Here is a 15,048-nt window from a genome sequence, read left to right as displayed (position 1 = left end):
TTTATTTAACCCTCCTGTTGTCCTCGAGTCAAAGAAGGAAGGGAGGAAGAAGGAAGGGAGGGAGGTAGAAGGAAGGTAAGGAGGGAGGAAGAAGGAAGGAAAGGAGAGAGGGAGGAAGAAGGGAGGAAAGGAGGGAGGAAGGAAGGCAGGAAGAAGGGAGGAAAGGAAGGAGGAAATAAGGAAGGGAGGAAGAAGGAAGGAAAGGAAAGAAAGAAGGGAAGGAAGGAAGGAAGGCAGGAAGAAGGGAGGAAAGGAGGGAGGAAATAAGGAAGGGAGGAAGAAAGAAGGAAGGAAAGAAAGAAGGGAAGGAAGGCAGGGAGGAAGAAGGAAACAAAGGAGGGAGGAAGGAAGGAAGGGAGGTAGAAGGAAGGAAAGGAGGGAGGGAGGAAGGAGGGAAGGAAGGAAGGAGGGAATGAGGAAGGAAGGGAGAGAGGGAGGGAGAAAGGAAGGTAGGCAGGAAAAAGGAAGGAAAGGAAGAAGGGAGGAAGAAGGAAGGAGGGAGTGAGGAAGGAAAGAAGGAGGGAGGAAGGGAGGAAGGAAGGTAGGTAGAGGGGATGAAAGAAACAGAGAAGGAGGGAGGACGGAAAGGAAGGAAGGACACAGGAAATAAGGAAGGTAGGGGGATGAAAGAAAGAGAGAAGGAGGAAGGGAGGAAGGACAGTATAATTATAATTATTGAGTTTGCAGCTGGATGTTTTTCTCTTCTCCTCTCCTCCAGTTCTTGTCTCTTCTCATCTCTTTTTTCCCCATCTGGTTTATTTTCTCCTCTCCTCCAGCGAATCTCTTTTCTTCTCGTTCTCTCCTCTCTCCTCTCTTGCTGTCATATATTGTTAAATCTCTTCTTATTTTAGTTTCTCGTTGTCTTTATTTCTTCTTCTTTTCATCAGAGTAGACACTGGAAGGAATGAAGGGAGGAAGAAGGAATGAAAGGAAGGAAGGACAGAGGAAAGAAGGAATGAAAGGAGGGAGGAAGGAAGGACAGAGGAAAGAAGGAAAGAAGGCAGGAAGGAAGGAAAGAAGGAAGATGATGGGGAGGAAAGAAAGAGAAAAAGGGGGAGGGAGGAAAGAGGGAAGGAAGGAGGGAGGGAAAGAAAGAGGGAGGGAGGGAGGAAGGAGGGAAGGAAAGAAGGAGGGAGGGAGGAACAGTCAAAACAGACGAGGTGAATTTGACCTAGGAGGACGACAGGAAGTTTAATATTGTGGGATTGATTGATAAATATTGACTCCTCTCCTCTTCTCTTCTAATTTTTTTATCTCTCTCTCATTTCTTTCAGGACTCACCAGAATCTCAGTCATATTCGGCTCCCGTCTCTCCTTCACCACCCACTCCTCCTCCTCTTCTTCCTCCTCCTCCTCCTCCTCCTCCTCCTCAGCCCCCAGCCGTAGCCCTCCCCTCCTCTTCCTCCTCCTCTTCCTCGCCCCCAGCAGCAGCAGCAGCAGCAGCAGTGGAGGCTCCGGCCTCGGGGAAGCCGGCGGTGAGCGGAGCCCAGCGCAGAGCTCAGGCGCTCAGACTGGGAGCTCTGGTAGCTGATCTGGAGAAAACGCTACGGAGTCAAAGCTGCTCCGAGAAAGAGATGAGAGCTCTGGACAGTCAGATACTGCACCTGGCTACTATATTAAAGGTACACACACATATATACACACACACTAACACACATACACTCACTAACACACACACACACGCACACACATACACACACGCATGCACACACTCACTAACACACACTAAACTAAAACTAAGCATTTCATCCTTTTCAGCTTCTACTAATTAAGGCTTCCTTCCTTCCCCTTTTCCTTCCTTCCTTCTTTCCTTCCTTCCTTCCTTCCCACCTTCCTTCCTTTCTTCCCTCCTTCCTTCCTTCTTTCCTTCCCTTTTTCCTTCCTTCCTTCCTTCCCACCTTCCTTCCTTCCCTCCTTCCTTCCTTCTTTCCTTCCCTTTTTCCTTCCTTCCTTCCTTCCTTCCTTCCTTCCTTCCTTCCTTCCAACCTTCCTTCCTTCCTTCCTTCCTTCCTTCCCTCCTTCTTTCCTTCCTTCCCACCTTCCTTCCTTCCCTCCTTCCTTCCTTCTTTCCTTCCCTTTTTCCTTCCTTCCTTCCTTCCTTCCTTCCTTCCTTCCTTCCAACCTTCCTTCCTTCCTTCCTTCCTTCCTTCCCTCCTTCTTTCCTTCCTTCCTTACTTCCCTCCTTCCTTCTTTCCTTACTTCCCTTCTTCCTTCCTTCCTTCCTTCCGTCCTTCCTTCCTTCCTTCCTTCCTAACTAAAACTAAACTGAAATAAAACGAACACACACACACACACACACACACACACACACACACACACACACACACACACACACATTTATACCCTCTATCTTTATGACCGTGTGTGTTTCTCTCCTCCAGAACGATCTTTCCCTGATGAAGAGTTCGTCATCAGAGGAGACGCTGGCTGTCGAGGAAGTCCTGGAAAGCTTCGACTTCCTGTCTAATGACTTCAACGCCGATGACGACACTTCCTGTTTGGGCAGCGTGAGGCTAAAAGACAGCGGGTGAGTTCAGAATCAATAAAACACTAAATCATGGGGGTCAAACTCATTTTCATTCAAGGGCCACATACTGCCTAATTTAATCTCACGTGGCCCGGATTGTTAAAAAGAAAGAAGGAAGGAAGGAAGGAAGGAAGGAAGGAAGGAAGGAAGGAAGGAAGGAAGGAAGGAAAAGAAGACTTGAAAGAAAGAAGGAAGGAAGGACAGATGGAAAGAAAGAAGGAAGGAAGAAAGGGAGGAGGAAGGACAGATAGAAGGAAGGAAGGAAGGACAGATGGAAAGAAAGAAGGAAGGAAGGAAAAGAAGGAGGAGAAGGAAGAGAAGACTGGAATGAAAGACCTAAGGAAGGAAGGAAGGAGGGAAGGAAGAAATGAAGAAATGAAGGAAGAAAGAGAAGTCTTGAAAGGATGGAAGGAAAGACAGATGGAAGGAAGGAAGAAAGGGAGGAAGGACAGATAGAAGGAAGGAAGGAAAAGAAGGAGGAGAAGGAAGGAAGGAAGGAAGGAAGGACGGACCGATGGAAGGAAGGAAGGAAGTAAGTAAGGAAGGAAGGAAGGAAGGAAGGAAGGAAGAAAAAGAAGACTTGAAAGAAGGAAGGAAGGAAGGACAGATGGCAGGAAAGAAGGAAAGAAGAAAGGGAGGAAGGACAGATAGAGGGAAGGAAGGAAAAGAAGGAGAGGAAGGAAGGAAGGAAGAAAAAGAAGACTTGAAAGAAGGAAGGAAGGAAGGACAGATGGCAGGAAAGAAGGAAGGAAGAAAGGGAGGAAGGACAGATAGAGGGAAGGAAGGAAGGAAGAAAGGAAGGAAGGAAGAAAAAGAAGACTTGAAAGAAGGAAGGAAGGAAGGACAGATATAAGGAAAGAAGGAAGGAAGAAAAAGAAGACAGAAAGGAAGGAAGGGAAGATGAAAGGTAGGGAGGAATAAGGAAAGTGGGCCGGATCGGACCCCTCGGCGGGCCGGATCTGGCCCACGGGCAGCATGTTTGACATCCCTGCCCTGTCCCTAAATCATGTATTATAAAATAACTCATCTTTCCTTTTATTTTTCCATCCATCAGCTTCAGCTCTCTGCAGCAGAGCACCCTGAGGAGTCTCGGCCTTCTCTCTCAGGACAGCCAATCAGCGTCTGAGGAGGAGCTGCTCATCACTCCTCTCACTTCTGGAAACTGGGGACTGGATCAGGCTCTGGAGACCCACCTGGACATCTGCTGCATCCTGCTGCAGGTACGCTAGACTTCAGGAAGAGTCCCTGTGTGGACATGATGAATCCCTCCCTCATTAAAAAAAAATGGAAGGAAGGAAGGTAAGAAAAGAAGGAAGGAAGGAACGAAGGAAGGAAGGAAGGAAGGAAGGAAGGACGGAAGGGAGGGAGGGAGGACAAAAGGAAGGAAGGAAGGAAGGAAAAGAAGGAAGTGAGAAAGGGAGGAAGGACAAATGGAAGGAAGGTGGGAAAGAAAGAGAAAGAGAAGGCAGGAAAGATTAAAAGTGAGGGGGGAAGAAAGAAAAGAAAGGAAAAGTTGGAAAAGAAGACAGGTAGGAAAGATGAAAGGGAGAAAGGAATGAAGGAAGAAAGATGGAAGGATGGGAGGAAGGAAGGAAGGAAGGAAGGAAGGAAGGAAGGAAGGAAGGAAGGAAAAAAAAGACAGGAAGGAAAGTGGGCCGAATTGGACCAGTGGGCGGGCCGGTGCTGGCCCACGGGCCGCATGTTTGACATCCCTTTGGCACCAAAGACTGAGAAGAAGAAGAACTTATCAAGTGTTGTTTTTCTTTCATTCCCTCTTTCCTTCCATTTTTCGTCCCTCTCTTCCCTCCTCCCTTCCTTCCTTCTTTCCTTTCCTATTTCCTTCCTTCCTTCATTCCGTCCTTCTTTCATTCCCTCTTTCCTTCCATCTTTCCTCCCACTCTTCCCTCCTCCTTTCCTTCCTTCATTCCTTCCTTCTTTCCTTCCCTATTTCCTTCCTTCCTTCCTCCTTCTTTCCTTCCCCATTTCCTTCCCTCTTCCCTTCCTTCATTCCTTCCTTCTTTCCATCCCTATTTCCTTCCTTCCTTCCTTCCTTCCTCCCTCTTTCCTTCCCTCTTCCCTTCCTTCCTTCCTTCGTTCCTTCCTGCTTTCCTTCCCTATTTTCTTCCCTCCTCCCTTCCTTCCTTCTTTCCTTCCTTCCTTCCTTCCCTCTTTCCTTCTTTCCTTCCCTATGTCCTTCCTTCCTTCCTTCCTTTTCTATTTCCTTCCTTCCTTCCTCCTTCTTTCCTTCTCTATTTCCGTCCGTCCTTCCTTCCTTCCTTCCTTCCTTCCTTTCTCCTATCCTTGCTTCTTATCCTTCATCTCCACCTTTTTTTTAATTCTTTGCAGCACAGACAGACAAGTCACTGTGATCTAATGTGTGTGTGTGTGTGTGTGTGTGTGTGTGTGTGTGTGTGTGTGTGTGTGTGTGTGTGTGTGTGTGTGTGTGTGTAATGTTTCCTCAGACGATGAAATTGACCGACTTCAGTCCGTCTCGGAAGGATCTGCTGGAGGAAATGTCTCTCCAAGCCGAAGTCCTGGACAGAGTCAGCTGTTTGCTGCTGGAGAAGAACGACAACCTCTCTGCTGCTGACAGTGAGTGGAAGAATAAAACACATATTAACCCTCCTGTTGTCCTCAAGTCAAGGAAGGAAGGGAGGAAGAAGGAAGGAAGGAGAGAGGGAGGAAGAAGGAAGGAAGGAAGGAAAGGAGGAAGAAGGAAGGAAAGGAGAGAGGGAGGAAGGAAGGAGGGAAGGAAGGAAGGAGGGAAGAAGGATGGAAGGGAGGAAGAAGGAAGTAAAGGAGGGAGGAAGGAAGGAAGGGAAGGAGGGAGGGAGGGAGGAAGGAAAGGAAAGAAGGAAAGGAAGGACGGATAAGAAGGAAGGAAGGTAGGAGGGAGGGAGGAAACAAGGAAGGAGGGAGGGAGGGAGGATGAAAGGGAGAAAGAAGGAAGGAAAGGAGGGAGGGAAGGAAGGAAGGACGGGGGAAAGAAGGAAGGAAGGTAGGAGGGAGGGAGGGAGGAAGGATGGAAGGGAGGAAGAAGGAAGTAAAGGAGGGAGGGAGGAAGGAAGGGAAGGAGGGAGGAAACAAGGAAGGAGGGAGGGAGGAAGGAAAGGAGGGAGGGAGGATGGAAGGGAGGAAGAAAGAAGTAAGGGAGGGAGGAAGGAAGGGAAGGAGGGAGGAAGGAAGGGAAGGAGGGAGGGAGGAAGGAAAGGACGGGGGAAAGAAGGAAGGTAGGAGGGAGGGAGGGAGGGAGGAAGGAAAAGAGGAAGGGAGGAAGAAGGAAGGAAAGGAGGGAGGAAGGAACAGTCAACTTATTGCACCAAACATCACATAAATATATTTTGTATTGTTGCATTTTTATATTTTAGGCCTGTTCAGATTATAATGATATGCATGGATAATTAATCCTCTTCCTCTTCCTCTTCCTCTTCCTCCTCCTCTTCCTCTTCCTCCTCCTCTTCCTCTTCTTCTTCCTCTTCCTCTTCTTCTTCCTCTTCCTCTTCCTCCTCCTCCTCCTCCCCTCAGTCTTCCCTAAGGCTCAGAGAAAGAGGGACACGCTCTTGTTTTGGGAGGAGTGCGTTAACGACAGCAGCTCTCCTTTCTGTTGCCATGCCGACTGCTTCTCCAGGACGCTAAAGAAGCGTTACACACACAAGGTGAAGGCCAAGCAGCCCGGCCAATCAGACAAAGGTACGATAACGATAGGTAACGATGAGAATAATCTGGGTTAATCAGCTTTTAATTTATTCACTTTCTATTTCCTCTTGATGTGTTTATGCAGCTCTGATGATGACTTCCTTCCTTCCTTCCTTCCTTTCTTTTTTCTTCTGTCCTTCTTTCCTTTCTCCCTTCCTTCCTTCCTTCCTTTTTTGTTCTGTCCTTCTTTCCTTCCTTCCTTCCCTTTTTTCCTCCTTCGTTCCCTCCTTCCTTCCTCCCTCCTTTCCTTCTTCCTCCCTTCTTCCTTCCTTCCTTCCTTCCTGTCCTTCCTTCCTTCCTTCCTTCCTCCCCCTTTCTTTCCTTCTTCCTTCTTTTCTCCCTCCTTTCCTTCCTTCTTCTTCCCTTCCTCCCTCATTTCTTTCCTTCTTCCTCCCTTCCTCCCTCATTTCTTTCCTTCTTCCTTCCTTCCTTCCTCCCTTCCTTCCACCCTCCCTCCCTCCCTTCTTTCCTCCCTCCTTTCCTTCCTTCTTCCTCCCTCCCTCCCTCCTTTCCTTCCTTCTTCCTCCCTTCCTTCCTCCCTCCCTCCTTTCCTTCTTCCTTCCTTCCTCCCTCCTTTCCTTCTTCCTTCCTCCCTCCCTCCTCCCTCTCTCCTTTCCTTCCTTCTTCCTCCCTTCCTTCCTCCTCAAACAGAAAATCAAATCAACGTCGTCTCCTGCTCCCTAACCTCCAAACTCAGCGCTGACTAACTCGACCACAGGCGCTGTTTTTTCCCGCAGGCCGAGCTGAACCTGAACGTGCTTTCTCTTTCTTTCCCTCCTCTGCAGTGTTTAGTCAGCTGCTGCAGCAGATCCAGACGGCCTGCCGGTTGGTTCCCAGCGCTCGGCCGCACTGCAGCCCAGACAGAGTCACCGTCTTCCAGCTGTCTGTGTATCTGAAGCGCTGGAGCGTCCCGGAGCTGGGAGAGCACATCTCACGCCTCTCTAAAGAAGGTGAGACAGGCTTTAGATTTAAAATACATGTTTTAAACTTCCTGTCGTCTTCCTGGGTCAAATTGACCCCGTCTGTTTTGACTGTCCCTTCCCCCCTCCCTCCTATCTTCCCTCCGTCCTTCCTTCTTTCCTCCCTCCCTCCTACCTTCCTTCCTTCCCTCTTTCCTCCCTCCCTCCTTTCCTTCTTTCCCTCTTTTCTTTCTCCCTCCTTTCCTTCCTTCTTCCTCCCTCCTTCCTTCCTTCCTTCCTTCCTTCCTTCCTTCCTTCCCCACTCCCTCCTATCTTCCCTCCTTCCTTCCTCTCCTCCTTCCCTCCTTCCTTCTTCCCTCCATCCCTCCCTCCCTCCCTCCTACCTTCCTTCCTTCCCTCTTTCCTCCCTCCCTCTTTCCTTCCTTCCTTCCCTCTTTTCCTTCCTTCTTCCTCTCTTCCTTTCCTTCCTCCTTTCCTTCCTTCCTTTCATCTTTCCTTCCTCCCCCCTTTCCTTCCTTCTTCCTCCCTCCCTCCTCCCTTCCTTCCTCCATCCTTTCCTTCCTTTCTTCCCTCTTTCCTTCTTCCCTCCTTTCCTTCCTTCTTCCTCCCTTCCTTCCTCCCTTCTTTCCTCCCTTCTTTCCTCCCTTCTTTCCTCCCTCCCTCCCTCCTTCTCACTTTTCTTTCTCCCCCCCCTACCTTCCAAAAGTATATAAATGGTTAGAAACCTTGAAATGTTGGATGTAACAGTGTTAGGTTAAACTTCTGCAGCTGTGTAATTATGGCAGTATGTGGTTACTATAGCAACAAAATGTTTAATTATAATGAACTGTTGGTGGGAGACGAGCTGATGTCAAAACTTTTGCAGAACTTTCCTGTTTAAAGTTTAACTCTTATATTTCCTCTTTAACATCCTTTAATTTATGGCTCACTTTTGAGCAAATTCAATGAATATGATGCCGATGTAATGTTTTGAATTCTCTAAATTATTCAAATAAATAATATAGTTATATTGAAGACACCATTTGAAGAAACTAATAAAAGTTAGAAAGGCACAGAGAAAAAAACATAAATACACAAATCTGATGTGAAATAAATAAAAAATGTAAAATATGCTCATGTACAACCCCAACACTAATAGTAAGAAGCAGATGGAGAAAAATGTATTCTGTGTATTATTTTTTCTTGTGTGATAAAATAAATGTTAAATATATAAATTAAAATGTTTAGTGAGAAAGACACAAAAAGGAAAAATATAAAAACACAAATATGAAAAAAATGTTCTAAAAATGGCAGAAAAATAATAACATGTACGACCCCATCACTCATAATGAGAAGCTGAATGAGAAAATTTGGTTGTTTTCTGTGTGTGTGTGTGTGTGTGTGTGTGTGTGTGTGTGTGTGTGTGTGTGTGTGTGTGTGTGTGTGTGTGTATGTGTGTGTGTGTGTGTGTGTGTGTGTGTGTGTGTGTGTGTGTGTGTGTGTGTGTGTGTGAGAGAGAGAGAGAGAGAGAGAGAGAGAGTGTGTGTGTGTGTGTGTGTGTGTGTCCTGCTGGTACCCTGTTGAGTATTTGAGGAATGGTATGCGGTTCTTTCAGACAGCTTTAGGATCTGAGAACGTTCCAGAAATTCCAGTAAAACGAAGACGTCTGACATCTGGAAGAAAATAAAACACCAGCTCACAGAACCGTCTGCTTCTAAAACAACATCTAGAAAATATCTAAAAACTAGGGCTGTCAGAGTTAACGCGTTAATCGCGATTAGATTAATGCAATCCATAAGCGTTAATTTTTTTAATCGCATTTTAATGTTGCAAGCCTTTTTGTCCCTTCTACTCACCCGTAGACGGCTCCTCTAGCTGTAGCGCTATGCTTTGAAGTGGCCTCCTGCAGTAAACCTACCGCGCTGATGGAAAGTAAGAGAGCTACTGGACTTTTGAACGGCTTGTTTAACTTTAAAACACTTCCAGACGGTTCAGTTGACAAGTCAAAAGTAAAATGCAACCTGTGTCAAACGGAGTTTAACTACCACCGGAGTACGTCGAGTTTGAGTTAGCACCTCCACGCTAAACACCCAGGTGCAGCCAAGCCAGCCTCAGCTCCACCAAAGGATCATTTTGGAGTGTGGGAGTCGCAGCAGAGCCGTGATTGATTCCCAGTTAAGACACTCTGGTAAGAAATGCTTTACATTATGGGCTTAAAACTGCCTTCAAATGTAAAATAACAGGATTTTAAACATGCAATTCAAAACGCCATTAATCGCGATTAACTATGGAAATTCTGCGATTAATCTCGATTTAAAAAATTAATCATTTGACAGCCCTATTATAAACATTTAAAAATATATAAAAAGCATCTTGAAAACATCCAAAACACATCTGGATCATCTGTCAGCATCCTTCCTTCCTTCCTTCCTTCCTTTTTACTCTCCTTCCTTCTTTCTTTCCTTCCTTTCTTCCTTTCTTCTGTACTTTCCTTCCTTTTCATTATTTTAAGTTTGTTATTTTGACCAAACTTCTCTCCAATTAGCCAAGTTTCCATCTCATTAGCGTCCTTGCTGGTGTGTTTCAGAGTACATACTGTCTTCCCTGAGGAGCTCTAAAAGGAGGCGAGCTCTAAACAAGCTGAGAGGACGCAGCATCTCGGAGCTCCTCCCGCTGAGCTGCACGCTGCACACTCTCGCCGCCCTGCAGGTCGACTCCAACCACAAAGTCTGCAAAGCTGCAACCAACTGTCTCTGCAGAGCGGCTGGGTGCAAATCCTTCAGGAGCAAAGTATATATCCTTCCTTCCTTCCTTCCTTCCTTCCTTCCTTCCTTCCTTCTTGTCTAACTTCCATCCTTCCTTCTTATCTTCCTTCCATCCTTCCTTCCTTTCTTCCTTCCTTCCTTCCTTACTCCTCACTCCTTACTCCTTTCCTTTCTTCTCTCCTTACTTCCTTCCTTCCTTCCTTCCGTCCTTCCTCCTTTCTCATTTCCTTTCTTCTCTTCTTCCTTCCTTCCTTCCTTCCTTCCTTCCTCCTTCTTCCTTTCCTTTCTTCCTTCCTTCTTTCCTTACTCCTTACTCCTTTCCTTTCTTCTCTCCTTCCTTCCTCCTTATTCCTTCCCTCTCCTTCCTTCCTTTCTTCTCTCCTTCCTTCCTTCCTTCCTTCCTCCTTCCTCCATTCTTTTCTTCACTCCTTCCTCCTGCCTTCCTACCTTCCTTCCTTTCTTCCTTACTTTCTTCCTTCCTTCCTTCCTTCCTTCCGTCTTTCAAATCTTCTTTTTCTTCCTTCCTTCCTTACTTCATTCATTCCTTCCTCCTTTCCTTTCTTCTCTCCTTCCTTCCTTCCTTCCTTCCTTCCTTCCTTCCTCCTTCCTTTCTTTCCTTTCTTCTCTCCTTCCTTCCTTCCTTTCTTCCTTCCTCCCTCCTTCCTTCCTTTCCTTTCTTCTCTCCTTACTTCCTTCCTCTTTTCCTCTTGCTAAACATCAGCAACATCTGCAAATAACAGTTTTCTTCTCTGAGTTTTAAAAGTAAGAAGCAATGATAAAAGTCTTATTTCTCTTATTTCTCTGTGACTTTCTTCTCCAGGCGATAGTTTACTACACGGAAAGTCTGAAGAGCTCGAACGTTCAAACCCAACAAGGCTCCTGTCTGGCTCTGAAATGTCTCAGGGTGAGAAAAACAAACACACATCACACAAACTCAGCAGATACAGAAACACAGAAATATGGTTTGTAGCATCGATATGAAGTCTTTAATGTGTGTGTGTGTGTGTGTGTGTGTGTGTGTGTGTGTGTGTGTGTGTGTGTGTGTGTGTGTGTGTGTGTGTGTGTGTGTGTGTGTGTGTGTGTGTTGCCAGGCGACAGAGAGCGTGGACCACATAGCAGATCTTTGGACATCAGCAGATGAAGATCTTCGCGGCGCTGCCAAAGAAACTGTCCTGTCCTTTGGTACAAACATTCATTAACTATTTAAATTTTAATTTAAATTTTAATTTGATGTCAAATTTTGATTTAATTTTAACTTTCATTTTAATTTGATGCAAAAATTTAAATTTAATTAGTTTTTTAATTTTTAATTTAATTGGATTTTTTATTTTATTTTATTTTATTTATTTATTTTAATTTAAATTCATTTTAATTTGATTTAATTAAATTTTATATTTAATTTTTGTTTTAATTTTCGTTTTAATTTATTTTGTATTTAATTATTTTATTTATTTTTTATTTTGTTTTTTTTTGTTTTTATTTTTATTTTTATTATTTTTTATTTATTTTATTTATATTTGTATTCAATTTTTATTTTAATTATTGAATTATTTATTAAATATTATTTTAATTATTATTATATTATTTTATATTTCGTGCATTTGTCTCAAATTTTTTATTTTTTTCTTTGTTTTTGTTCCTTTTCTTTATGTTGTTTTCACTTCCTTATTATTATCCATCAGCTTGTCATAATATGAATCACTTTAAACTACATTAACCTGTTTGAGTATTGACTTTTAAACTTCTTCTTCTTCTTCTTCTTCTTCTTCTTCTTCTTCTTCTTCTTCTTCTCCTCCTGCAGGTAAGAAGGGTTACCTGGCCTTCCAGCGGATGGACCAGCTGTACGCTGACATGCAGGAGGAAGTTTACCAGAACAAAGAGACTGAAATCACAATCCTATAAATGAACTTTACGTCTGGACCTGAATTAATTACGCTTGTTGGTCTTTTATTTTCCTAACGGGACAACAGGAAGAGTCTCGGTGATCCTCTGAGTGTCGGGAGGCGAGAGACTTCAAATTAAACCCAGTTTGTGTTTTTTTAAAGTTGGATAAAGTTTAAGAGCCCAGAAGAAGCATCTCACTTCCTGTCTACCTGTTCCTTCACAATAAAAGACACCAAAGTGCGGCTGAAGATGTAAAGACTCTCTGTGGATGGATCGCTTCCCTCGCTGTCGTTCAGGGATTCAACCTGATATGTGAATTTATGCAGAATCTCCTTTTTAAAGAATATTGTAGATTGTTTTCAGTGTAATACGCTTTTTATTTAAAGGACTAGTTCACAATTATTCAAGTGTGTGTGTCTTAAAATGACAATCAGGATACTAAATGATTATTAAAGCTGATTTTTTCTTGCTGTAATTATTCCTCCTGTTCATATATTCACCTTTAGATGATCCCATAATAATATAATAATGCACTTTTTCTGCATCAGGATCAAGTTTAACGTGATATAAATACATTAACTCTTTACATACTGTTCATATTCTGACTCATAATTCATCTCTACATTGATTCACATCCATAAATTCACCCATCAGTCTTTAATACATGTTTAATTAATCCTTCTGTCTCACTAAAAGACATTCACAATCACTATTTTATAGAATACGATAAACACAGCAACATGTTTTAAAGCTGATTTGTGATTTTTATTATAAATACAGGTCAAATTTGCACATTTGCATATATAAAGATATGAATCAGCTGCACAAGAAGTTTAAGAAATGATGCATTTTATTTAAATTTTTGCATACTGTTGGATAAAATTTAAGAGCCCAGAAGAAGCATCTCACGTCCTGTCTACCTGTTGTACCTTCACAATAAAAGACACCAACGTGCAGACGGAGAAGACATTGATTGGGGCGGCTGTGGCTCAGGAGGTAGAGCGGTCGTCCTTCAATTGGAAGATTGGTGGTTCGATTCCCGGCTCCTCCAGTCCACATGTCGATGTGTCCTTGGGCAAGACACTTAACCCCTAATTGCTCCCGTTGCTGTGCCAACGGTGTATGAATGTGTATGAATGGTTAGATTCCCCCTGATGAGCAGGTTGGCACCCTGCGTGGTAGCCCCTGCCATCAGTGTATGAATGTGTGTGAAAGGGTGAATGACATGTATAATGTAAAGCGCTTTGAGTGGTCGCACAGACTAGAAAGGCGCTATATAAGTACAGTCCATTTACCATTTACCATAAATTCAGTTCTCTCTGGATGGACCATTAGGAGAAGTCAGACTAAAATAGCTCGTTAACAGGATTCATAACGAGCTAATAACTAGAATCAGGTGAGTTAAAGTTGTGTGTTGTCAGTTTCACATCTAAGGACCCTGTGAAGGACCCTCGTATGTGAATGAAAGCAGGAGTAAGAAGGTAAAGCAGGTAAAAGGTGATGATGTGTTTGAATGTAAGTTTGTATGTTTTTGCAGGTGATTTAATAACATATATATATATGTATATAACATATATATATATATATATGTTATATACATATGTAAGTGTGGAAGAGGATTCAATTTAAAGTTTAAGCTTCAGGATAAACTTCTTCCATGTTCCTCTTCCTCCTTTTTCTTTCTTTCTTTCTTTCTTAAAGTTTTTCTTTCTTTCCTCCTCATTCTTTCGTCCTTTGTCTTTTTCCTTTTTCTTCTTTTCTTTCTTTCTTTCCTCTCCTCCTCCTCGTTGTTCTTTCGCCCTTCCTTTCTTTCCTCATCTTCCTCCTTTTCTGTTCTCTCTCATCCTCATTCTTTCTTACTCCTCTCTTCTTCTTCTTCTTCTTCTTCTTCTTCTTCTTCTTCTTCTTCTTCTTCTTCTTCTTCTTCTTCTTTCTTTCTTTCCTGTTTGTTCTTTCTTTCTTTCCACATCTTCCTCTCCCTTCTTCATCTTCTTTGTTACTGTCATCCTTGTTGCACTTTCATCCTTCCTTTCTTTCCTCATCTTCCTCCTTGTTCTTTCTTTCTCTCCTCCTTGTCCTTTCTTTCTTTCTTTCTTTCTTTCCATTGAAAGCACAATAGCTCACTTTCCTCTCCTCTCCTCTCTTCTCCTCTTCCTCTTCCTCTCCTCCTCTTCTCTCCTCTCCTTCCCTCTCTTCCTAACTCCTCTCCTCTCCTCTCCTCTCCTCTCCTCTCCTCTCCTCTCCTCTTCCTCTCTTCCTCTCCTCTCTTCTCCTCCTCTTCCTAACTCCTCTCCTCTCTTCTCCTCTTCCTCTTCCTCTCCTCCTCTTCTCTCCTCTCCTTCCCTCTCTTCCTAACTCCTCTCCTCTCCTCTCCTCTCCTCTCCTCTTCCTCTCTTCCTCTCCTCTCCTCTCCTCCTCTTCCTAACTCCTCTCCTCTCCTCTCCTCTTCCTCTTCCTCTCCTCCTCTTCTCTCCTCCTCTTCTCTCCTCTCCTTCCCTCTCTTCCTAACTCCTCTCCTCTCCTCTTCTCTTTGCTTTTCTGAACATTTAAGTGGAAGAAAAAAGCACAAAATGGCTGCTGCTGAAATGTTTACACACACACACACACACACACACACACACACACACACACGCACACAAACAGTAGCTGTGACATTCAGGGACGCTGAGGGATTACCGTACAAACAAACACCGCTGGCAGGAAGCCAAACAGCTTTTATGAGCTTCTTTTTTTTTTTTTCTTTCTTTCTTTTTTTTTTCTCTACTAAACTAAAAATCTTCTCTTGAGAATAAAAAATAAAAACTATTGGTGAGCAGCTTCTGGACGTTTTATTGGCTGATCAAAGAGTTTTATATCTGCGCTGATTCAACGTGAAGACAATCAAACATTAATTACTACTGGATGAAGAAGCTCTGATATCACTTTATTAAAAACACACGCTTCCCTCTGACACTTTCAATCCTCCATATTTAACATTTATGAGCATATTTAATAACTTTAACACATCATAATGTAGTTTATAGTGTTTATATGATGTATTTATTAATTATAACTCCTCCTGGTAACACTTTATAATAAGACTAAACCTTATAAAGGATTTTAAAATGGTTGTAATCAGATTTTAAACACTTTAAAAAACATTAAACCATTAATTAATAGTTATAAATGAGTATACAATTAAAATAAAATAAGGAAGGAAGGAAGGAAGGAAAGGACAGAGGGAGGAAGGAAGGATGGATGGAAGGGAGGAAGGAAGGAAGAAGGAAGGAAAGGAGGA

At 43.5% G+C, this 15,048-nt stretch overlaps 1 protein-coding gene across 1 annotated transcript in view; it reads left to right on the top strand.

Annotated features, from left to right (window-relative positions):
* The window catches only part of ripor3 (RIPOR family member 3), a 105,925-nt gene extending 93,874 nt beyond the window's left edge, over positions 1-12,051 (top strand). The window contains 10 exon segments of the mRNA XM_053316720.1: positions 1,275-1,622; positions 2,382-2,527; positions 3,582-3,747; positions 4,990-5,119; positions 6,053-6,217; positions 7,009-7,173; positions 9,710-9,912; positions 10,708-10,791; positions 10,979-11,069; positions 11,689-12,051. Of these exon segments, the coding sequence (XP_053172695.1) occupies positions 1,275-1,622; positions 2,382-2,527; positions 3,582-3,747; positions 4,990-5,119; positions 6,053-6,217; positions 7,009-7,173; positions 9,710-9,912; positions 10,708-10,791; positions 10,979-11,069; positions 11,689-11,789 (1,599 nt within the window). The 3' untranslated portion in view covers positions 11,790-12,051.
* The last annotated feature ends 2,997 nt before the right edge of the window (positions 12,052-15,048 follow it).

This window comes from Scomber japonicus, chromosome 3 (assembly GCF_027409825.1).
Source record: "Scomber japonicus isolate fScoJap1 chromosome 3, fScoJap1.pri, whole genome shotgun sequence".
NCBI lineage: Eukaryota > Metazoa > Chordata > Actinopteri > Scombriformes > Scombridae > Scomber > Scomber japonicus.
This window is presented reverse-complemented; position numbering and strand designations above follow the sequence as displayed.